This window comes from Rhinopithecus roxellana, chromosome 8 (genome assembly GCF_007565055.1).
Source record: "Rhinopithecus roxellana isolate Shanxi Qingling chromosome 8, ASM756505v1, whole genome shotgun sequence".
Taxonomy (NCBI): Eukaryota; Metazoa; Chordata; class Mammalia; order Primates; family Cercopithecidae; genus Rhinopithecus; species Rhinopithecus roxellana.
In genome coordinates, this window is record NC_044556.1 from 10,292,555 (window position 1) to 10,302,439 (window position 9,885).

Below are 9,885 nucleotides of genomic sequence, written 5' to 3' on the forward strand. Positions count from 1 at the left end.
CCGCCCCCGAGATGGGCCCGCCCCTCTGAACCTCAGCGCGATTGGTCGCTGACCCCGCTAGATTCCGCCCCACAGGGCTAGGTCGCGCTCTCCTCAAACCCAAACACTACCACCGGTTCCGGGATAATGAAACTCCGCCCCTGAGTTTGGGCTCACTCTAGGATTGGACAAGATCTTGACAGCCACGCCCCCAGCCTGGCCACATCCTTTGGCGGCCAGCGCAACTCAGGCTCTGGAAACGGGATTGGTCACACCTTCGATACTGTACCCGCCCTACTTGGAAGCTAACACCAGGATTGGCCCGGACTCCGCGAAGCAGCATGTTGCCTGTCAGGGGCAGAGCCAGGCACGGCCTCGCCCTTCATCCTTTATACAGTCTCGGATTGGTCAAGTCCCTTTTAGGTTCTGCCTCCAATTCTAGCCATGCCCTCAAGTCAAGCGCCTGGGTACTTCGTCCGGCCTAGGGCGTGGAATAGCCGCTGGTTGGACAGAGGCCCCGTCCCGCGGAGCTTCTAGTATTTTCATTGGTCACTTTCCCGTCTAGTATTGTCATTGGTCACCTTCCCGATAATCCCCGCCCCTGATCCTGTCCATGGTCCAAAACAGTAGCACGCGGCTTAGACTCCAGCTTGATGACTGACCACAGGGCATGACCACTCGCAAAACAGATTCTGACACTGGGTGTGGCCACATCCCCGCCAAGTCCCGCCCCACAGCCATTGTCTCGTCATGTCTCGCTGATATCAACTGCAGTCCCGCCGGTCCCAGTCTGAGCCTGGCTCCTCCCCTAGTAGATTAGTCCCCGCCTCTGGTAGTCAAACCATCCCTAAGATTCCCTGAGCTGGGACTAGCGAAATCTGCACTGATCGCAGTCGTCCTCAGTTTTACCCTCTGGGAATCGGCCTGGGGGCGCACGTGCTGCTCTCTTCCACCAGGCCCGTACCCGGCGGGTGACGCGATCCGTGTCCATGTCTGCGGCTATCAATAAAGTTGCTCACTTGTTGCCGGCCCGCTAGCCCGAGAGGTTGCGCGCGCAGGCCGAGAAGTCTCGCGATAGCCAGCTGCGTCTGCCCTTGCTCTTGCGGAGCCGGCGGGGTCTGAGGTGTGGGATCGGGGTAGCAGGCTATGGCGCCGAAGGTTTTTCGTCAGTACTGGGATATCCCCGATGGCACCGATTGCCACCGCAAAGCCTACACCACCACCAGTATTGCCAGCGTCGCTGGTGAGCGCCGACCGGGCCCGGAGGGTGGAGGGCCGAGGCCGCAGGGAGGTCGTGGGGTCACTGGGGGCTGTCTGTTTGAATCGAACGGGGCCGGGAGTCTCGCGGGTACGCACGTGGTCGTCCTCGGGGTGTCTTGGGCAGCCGTAGAGGGGGAATCTTCTGTGAAATGGATGTTGGTAGGGAGTCTAGCAGGGTTGGGGAGCACTGGGAGGTCGTGATATGCGACAAACTAGTCCCTGGGGTCGTCTGAGGCAGTCCCAAGCGATCGCCAGGCTCGGGGAAATTGTGGAGTGAGACATGGCCATTATCAGGTCCAAGGAGCTAGGGGACCACGAGACTTTCCAACGGGGTAGCAAATTGTTAGAGGTGATCATGAGTCATGATTGGGGCATCTGAGGGCGGTACAAAAGTTTGAGAAAGTTTTGGGGTGGGATGAGGTCTTTCTGTGGTCAGGGGGTGCTGAGTGGTTAGGGACACCTGAAGCTTCTACTGGGACTGCCAGAGAGGCCCTAGGTGAGGTGGATCAGGAGCTACTGTGAGGGTAGTCTTGCAGGGGACTAAGAGGGACCCACAAGCCCTGGCTGGCATTCTCTTCTTTTTTTTTTTTTTGAGACAGAATCTTGCTCTGTCGCCCAGGCTCACTGCAACCTTCACCTCCCTGGTTCAAGCAATTCCTCTGCCTCCGCTTCCCAAGTAGCTGGGATTACGGGCACGCACCACCATGCTCGGCCAATTATTTTGTATTTTTAGTAGAGACGGGGTTTCACCATGTTGGCCAGACTGATCTGGAACTCCTGACCTCAGGCAATCCGCCCGCCTCAGGCTCCCAAAGTGCTGGGATTACAGGCGTGAGCCACCACGCCCGGCAGGCCCTGGCATTCTCTTATAGGGTAGACCTGAGTCTTGCCCCTTCCAGCCTAAGCGTTTCATGGGCATCTGTCCTTTAATTCTCAGCCACAGGTTGGGACTCATCAGGTCCCAGATGTGGCTGGAAGGAGGAGACAGCTTGTCTCGGGGTGTGGTGCTGATGAGTGAAGGACTTCTGGGACCAGGGGGGCTCCCTAGGGGTCTTAGAGGGGGAGGTCGGAACTTTTGACAGAGTCGCCACGTCAGGGAATCTCTGATGGCATCACATTTAGATTTAGGGGTGGTCAGGGCTTCTGTGAGCCCTCCAAGGGTGACCAGGGGTCTTCAAGGGTGACATTCATTCTCCCTAATTTTTTTTTTTTTTTTTGAGACAGAGTCTCATTCTGTCACCCAGGCTGGAGTGCAGTGGTGCAGTCTTGGCTCACTGCAACTTCTGCCTCCCAGGTTGAATCTATTCTTCTGTCTCAACCTCCCAAGTAGCTAGGATTACAGGTGCCTGCCACCATGCCTGGCTAATTTTTGTGTTTTTAGTAGAGACAGAGTTTCACCATGTTGGCCAGGCTGGTCTGGACCTCCTCACCTCAGGTGATCCGCCTACCTTGGCCTCCCAAAGTGCTGGGATTACAGGCGTGAGCCAGCACACCCGGCCTTCTCCCTAAATTCTTCAGTGACAGCTCCACTCAGTGTACAGAACTTGGCTGAAACTTGTTTCTGGGTCCTCCCCTCAGTGCCCCACTCACTTCATTCCGGGGCTCCCCTAACTTCTCATCTGAGGGAGATAAATTGTTTCATGGCTGGTTTCCCTGAGTTGAGGGCCCTGGACGATGGGGAGACTGTATTTAGCAGAGCCCAGGACCTGTGGGCACACGATAACTATGGATGAATGAATGAATGAAGCATCTTGTGGGTACCATTTGTGAGTGAATGAATGAGTGAATGTGGCACCTTGTTAGGTACTCGGTAACTGTGAATGAATTAATGAGTGAATGAATGAGTGCATGAGTGGCAGTAGCTGAATGCATGAATGAGTGAGTGAATGAGTGGCAGTAGCTGAATGGCTGAATGAGTGAATCAGTGGCAGTAGCTGAATGAATGAGTGAATCCGTGGCAGTAGCTGAATGAGTGAATCCGTGGCAGTAGCTGAATGAATGAGTGAATCCGTGGCAGTAGCTGAATGAATGAATGAGTGCGTGAGTGAGTGGCAGTAGCTGAATGAATGAATGAATGCAGGTGAATGAGTGGCAGTAGCTGAATGAATGAATGAATGAGTGAATGAGTGACAGTAGCTGAATGAATTAATGAATGAATGAATTCACACTAGGTCTGGCGGTCACTGTGGGAGGCTCAGAGGGAACCAGCAGAGGGGGAATAGAGAGAAGGGGGCCTTTTGAAGGGCTCTGGGGGCTCCTGGAGGGGTGGATGTGGCGGGACACCACAACTGGATGACAGCTGTGGCAGAGTTGGGGTGGGGCAGTCCTTGACCTCTATGGGTTAATCAGGGGGTCCCAGCTCGTCCACTCCCAGTTCAAGGACTTTGGAAGGGATGGAGGATGGTGGGCGCGCTCACGGTGTCAGCCGTGCTACATGAGCTGCTAGGGGTCTCTTGGCCAGGACCGCTGGCATATGGGGGCGGCATAAGGAGGTTCCGACCAGGAGTCCCTCGGTGACTGTGTTCTGGGGGCGTCACTGAGTCTTGTCTGTAGTTCCCTCTTGAGATGAGAGGGTTGTAAGACTCTCATGGCAGCCGGGCGCCGAGGCTCACGCCTGTAATCCCAGCCCTTGGGGAGGCCGAGGCGGGCGGATCATGAGGTCAGGAGATCGAGACCATCTTGGCTAACATGGTGAAACCCCATCTCTACTAAAAATACAAAAAATTAGCCAGGCATGGTGGCGGGCGCCTGTAGTCCCAGCTACTGGGGAGGCTGAGGCAGAAGAATGGCGTGAACCCAGGAGGTGGAGCTTGCAGTGAGCCGAGATTATGCCACTGCTCTCCAGTCTGGGGGACAGAGCAAGACCCTGTGTCAAAAAAAAAAAAAAAAAAAAAAAAAGGCCGGGCGCAGTGGCTCACACCTGTGATCCCAGCACTTTGGGAGGAGGCCGAGGTAGTTGGATCACAAGGTCAGGAGATCGAGACCATCCTGGCTAACATGGTGAAACCCCATCTCTACTAAAAATACAAAAAATAGCCGTGTGTGGTGGCGGGCACATGTAGTCCCAGCTACTTGGGAGGCTGAGGCAGGAGAATGGTGTGAACCCGGGAGGTGGAGCTTGCAGTGAGTCAAGATCACGCCACTGCACTCCAGCCTGGGCAACACAGTGAGACTCTGTCTCAAAAAAAAAAAAAAAAAACTCTCATGGCTGGCCCAGCTCTGGATCAGGACTCATCAGGTCCCAGGCGGGGCTGTCAGTCCCCTCTCATTAAGAATCTTCAAGGCTGAGGCAGGTGGATCACCCAAGATAAGGAGTTCAAGACCAGCCTGGACAACATGGTGAAACCCCGTCTCTACTAAGAATACAATAATAATAATAATAATTAGCTGGGCATGGTGGCAGGCGCCTGTAATCCCAGTTACTCAGGAGGCTGAGGCAGGAGAATTGCTTGCACCCAGGAGGCAGAGGTTGCAGTGAGCTGAGATTGCGCCACTGCATTCTAGCCTGGGTGACAGAGCAAGACTCCGTCTCAAAAAAAAAAAAAAAGAGAAAAAGAGACTGGGCACAGTGGCTCACACCTGTAATCCCAGCACTTTGAGAGGCTGAGGTGGGTGGATCACGAGGTCAGGAGATCAAGACCATCATGGCTAACATGTTGAAACCCTGTCTCTACTAAAAATACAAAAAATTAGCCGGGCATGGTGGCGGGTGCCTGTAGTCCCAGGTACTTGAGAGGTTGAAGCAGGAGAATAGTGTGAACCTGGGAGGCGGAGCTTGCCGTGAGCCAAGATAGTGCCACTGCACTCCCAGGCTAGCGTGCAGTGGCACGATCTCGGCTCACTGCAACCTCTGCCTCCTGAGTTCAAGCAGTTCTCCTGACTCAGCCTCCCGAGGAGCTGGTACTACAGACTTGCGCCACCACGCCTGGCTAATTTTTGTATTTTTAGTAGAGATGGGATTTCACCATGTCGGTCAGGCTAGTCTCAAACTCCTAACCTCAAATGACCCACCCACCTTGGCCTTTTAAAGTGCTGGGATTACAGGCGTGAGCCACCATATCTGGTCCTCCATCCACCTTTCTGAGGTCGAGCAAGAATCCCAGGGGTTGGTGTGGGATTAGGAGAAACCAGATCCACAAGGCACTTTTTATACGCGGTCCCTTTCTCTGCATCCTGGGCCTGTTTCCCCATCTGTGCTTGTGGGAGGCAGATGGTCCCTCCTCTGGGCTGCTCTGAATATGAACCCCACTGCTGGATGTGAGAGTCCCCCCAGTTGCTCTTGAGGGACAGAACCAACATGAGCTGAACTGGATCTGAAGCTAGGGTGCTATTTGGGGGGGTTACTGCCAGGCCTGGCAAGGCCCATGGGTCCTGTGAAGCTGGATGGGGAACTGGGGTGGAACCCACTCCCCTGGGGCAGTTGTGGTCGTTGGAGCATGGGCTGTGGTCAGACCTGCCTGGCGTCCAGGCTCGCTGTGCCGGGTGACCTCTGGAGAATTGCTTTATGGTCAGACCTGCCTGGCGTCCAGGCTCGCTGTGCCGGGTGACCTCTGGAGAATTGCTTTATGGTCAGACCTGCCTGGCGTCCAGGCTCGCTGTGCCGGGTGACCTCTGGAGAATTGCTTTATGTCTCGGAGGTCCCCCCACCTCCCACGAAGGAAGGAATAACAGGACGGAGCCCATCAGGCCCTGAGGAAGATGAAGGCCCTTGCGGCCCATCCCTGGCAGTTCTGTTTTCTCTGGGATGGGCTGGCCGCAGGAGCTCTGTGCCTGCAACTGGGCCATGTTTCAAGGCTGTAGGGAGCGGGGGGGCGCTTGTCTGCCCTGAGCATTCAGGCGGAGGATTGGGGAGCCCCAGCTCGGGCTGGCTCAATCTGCCCATCCACCGTGGAGGGGCTGGTGAAGCTGGGCGGGCTCTGGGAGGAGGCGGCCTAATGGCCTGCTCGGCCTCACTCAGGAGGGTGAGTGAGGTCCCTAGGCTCCCAGCAGGGACGGTGGGCTGGGATCAAACCTCTGTCCCGCCACCTACCTGGCCCTGGGTTCTGGGCCCAGCCCCTGCCCAGGCTCCTCATGCATAGAAGCCAATATCAGGGGCCAGACGGCCAGGGGAGATGGCAGAGATGGAAAAGCTGACCGGAGGGGTGAGGTTGGTCAGCGGGGGCGGTAGCCAGGCAGCCAGGTGTGCCGAACGAGCCCAGGCCCGAGCTGCCAGCAGGAGGGGGTTGAGAGTGGCAAGGAGGAGGCGCTGGCAGCCAGGGAGGGAAGCAGAGTGGCTGCCAAGGGGGATTAGGCCCAGGAGCCCCGGGCCCTACAGGAGAATAGAGCCATTGATGGGAACCCAGAGCTGAGGCCCTGGTGCCAGGGCCTGTAGGGGGCGCCGCTGAGCTGGCGGTGTGAGGCCGGAAGCAGCTGCAGAACCAAGGTCTCAGGCCTGTTCTTGTGTCCACCATGTGGATGAGTCTCCATCTGCCGGCCAGTGCCCGGCCAGGGCCAGCATGGCTGATGGGCGCCCAGCAGGTGCTCTGCAGGAGCCAGTACTGGTCAGGCTTGAGAAAGTGGCCAAGGGAGGCCTGGCGGGGAGTGGAGAGGGAAGTGAGAGGCCCCCCAACTTTGGAGCAGCAAACCCGAGTTCAAATCCAACTCTGCCACTCAGCAGCCGGGGGCACCATGGGCAAAGAAGGGGGGCTCCTGGGAGCCACCTGGGGGGCATTATGAGGACTGAGGGAGAGAGACCACCCCGTGGGGTGCCCGGCCAAGCAAGGGCTTAGCAGCAATGGGGTCTGAGCAGCCTCCCTCCCCTCTGTCTTGCAGGCCTGACCGCCGCTGCCTACAGAGTCACACTCAACCCTCCGGGCACCTTCCTTGAAGGAGTGGCTAAGGTCGGACAATACACGTTCACTGCAGGTGAGCAAGCTGGTCTGGGCATGGCTGGGCCCTCTCCTGGCACAGCCCCAGCTCTCGGGACACATTTCACAGCTGCCTCTTCTCCCTCACTCCCCAGCCTGTATCCACAGTGCCGGCCACCAGGAGAAAGTCGGGTGTTCCTTTATCGGGAACACATGTAGGGTAGGGAGGCCCAGGAGACCAACTCCAGGACTGGGACTGGGAGGCTGCCATGCACAGCAAGTGGCTGAGCCATGGCGTCTGTCTCCATCTAGATCCTGGCAGTGAGCGCCCAAGAGGCTCCTGCTGCGCCCCTCTCGAGGCCCTTGCTCAGCACCAACTCTTCCCATCTACCCCGCAGCTGCTATCGGGGCCGTGTTTGGCCTCACCTCCTGCATCAGCGCTCAGGTCCGCGAGAAGCCCGACGACCCCCTGAACTATTTCCTCGGTGGCTGCGCCGGAGGCCTGACTCTGGGGGCACGCAGTGAGTGGACCGCTCCCCACCCCCACCCTCCTCCCAGCCTGGCAGAATGACCCCTGACCTCTGCTCATCCTCCACCCTCTCTGTTCCATCCCAGACAAGGAGCAAAGCAGCCTTCTTGAACACCAGCCAGTTCAGTCATAGCGACAGTTGCTGCTGCTGCTTAAGCACCTACTGTGTACCACCATGCTAAGCCTTCAGCTCAGCCCATAGGGCCCTCCCTGACCTGCCCTGTCCCCTCTCCACCCTCCCCTCCTCACTCTGCTCCAGCCACATGGGCCTCCTTGCTGTTCCTCCCACATGCCAGGCACAGTCCTGCCCCAGGGCCTTTGCATGGCAGTGCACTGCCTGGAATGCTGCTCCCCTCACTGTCCTGACCAACCTGTGTACAAGCCAGCATCCCCGCCACCCTCGCTCTGTGTCCCCTTCCTTCTGCATGCCTTGTCAGAGGACACGGGTCACCAAGGTCACCACCTGTCTCTGCCACTGGCCTGTGAGTCAGAGGAGATGCTGGTCCTCACCCTGCCATCTCTCTCCCTGCACCTGGAGCCCTGCAGGGGAGCTGCCCCCGCAACCTTCACTTTACAGAAAAGGGTATTAGGGCTCAGGGAGGGAATGAATTGGCCCGAAGTCACCTGGAGGAGCAAGTGGCCTTCTTTGCAGCCATCAGAGGGTGCAGCCCTGGTGGAGGAGGCCCCGCTTGGCACGGGAACCCCCTTGGAGCATGAGCCAGACACCACTCCTCCTGCCCTCCCACAGGCCCAAGCTTGGGGTCAGTGCCCGCCTGTGCCCCTGGCCTACCCTCAGCCCGCCAAGGCTCGGGCCCTCAGGGCCAGTGGGAGGAGTGAATGAGCCTTCTTGCAACTCAGCCGCTCTGGCCTGGCCTGTTGGGAGTGATGGCAGGTTCCAGGCAGGCAGAGAGGGAGGGTGCGAGGGCAGGGCCTCTGCTGTCTCTGCGTCAAGACCTTGGGGAGGCCCTGTCCCTCCCCAGCTCCCACTAGAACTGCTCAGAGGTTGGAGGTGGGTTGAGGTCTTGACTGTAGCCTAGCTTGGGCTGGAACTGCTCCCTGTCCCCAAGCCAGCCTCCCTGTCTCTCTTCAAAGGGTGTGAGTCCCTGTAGGTCCTGGTGTGTGGGACGTACCTCCTTCCGCCTCTGGCCCAGGGGCTTTGGAGCAGGAGAGCCCGGGGAAGTGGGGACACCGTCTAGGCTCCTCGGTACACCGACCATGGGACAGATGCATGGCCCGGCCCTGGCATCCATGAGCAGAGGAGAGACTGAGACACACCGATGTGTCACCACTGCCCGGTGCCCAGGCAGGAGCAGCACAGTGTCCCTCTCGTAGGAGGCAATCAGTGTGGGGTGGGATGAGGACCCACAGCCTGGGTTCCTGCTGGGAAGCGACCTGGACTCCAGCCTCCCTGTGTGCGTCAGTTTCCACATCTCCAGAGGCTAGGGCCCTCCTCCTGAGTGACTTAATCCCTGAAGAGAGTGTCCTGTCAGGGGTCTCACTCTGGCTCCCAGGGTAGGCACTGGCCAGGGCATGGAGCATCTTGGTCCGGCCGAGCCTCACCCGGCCTTGACATCACCTCCCCACTCCCACAGCGCACAACTACGGGATCGGTGCCGTTGCCTGCGTGTACTTGGGCATAGCGGCCTCCCTGTTCAAGATGGGCCAGCTGGAGAACTGGGAGATGTTTGCAAAACCCAAGGTGTGAGCCCTGTGCCAGCCGGGACCTCCAGCCCGCAGAATGCGTCCAAAAATAAATTCTGTGTCTATGTGTGTGTCAGCGTCCGGAGGGCTTGGTGACGGCGACACAGTGGCCAGCGAGGGTGGATCTGGGAGGGAGCGAGGAAGGGAGATAAGATAAGGCCCCCCGCACACGCGCCTGCCTGCCGCCCGCCGTCCCTGCCAAGTGTACCAGCCTGGCCCCACAGAAGTAGTAGTGCATCAGGCTAGGGCCATCGGGAGCCAGGAGGGGAGATGGCTGGGATGCGTCCCACCCTCTGCTTTCCCCAGTTCCCAGGGTAGGGCGGGAGCGTGCCAGTGACCTGCCAGCAAGTGGAAGCTGGGCCCCGCCGCCCACGGCCCTTCCCTCTGCGCTGTCGGCTCTGGTCACAACCCCCCTGCAGATCGTGAGCTATCCCTTCTCTGGGCCTGTCCCCAAAGCCAACAACATGTGGAAAACAGGCCCAGGCCCCGTCTCCAAATTCCTGGGCACTGGAGCGGAGAGCCCTGGACAGGCTGGCCCAGCAGCCGTCCCCATCCGGCAGGTCACTCAGA

General features: G+C 58.5%; 1 protein-coding gene across 1 annotated transcript; it reads left to right on the plus strand.

Moving 5' to 3' along the window:
- The first annotated feature begins 772 nt into the window (after nt 1-772).
- Nucleotides 773-9,386, plus strand: NDUFA11 (NADH:ubiquinone oxidoreductase subunit A11). Its single transcript, XM_010367196.2, has 4 exons — nt 773-1,222; nt 7,051-7,143; nt 7,484-7,606; nt 9,207-9,386. The coding sequence occupies exons 1-4, from the start codon at nt 1,126-1,128 to the stop codon at nt 9,317-9,319; spliced, it is 426 nt and encodes a 141-aa protein (XP_010365498.1). The 5' UTR covers nt 773-1,125; the 3' UTR covers nt 9,320-9,386.
- The last annotated feature ends 499 nt before the right edge of the window (nt 9,387-9,885 follow it).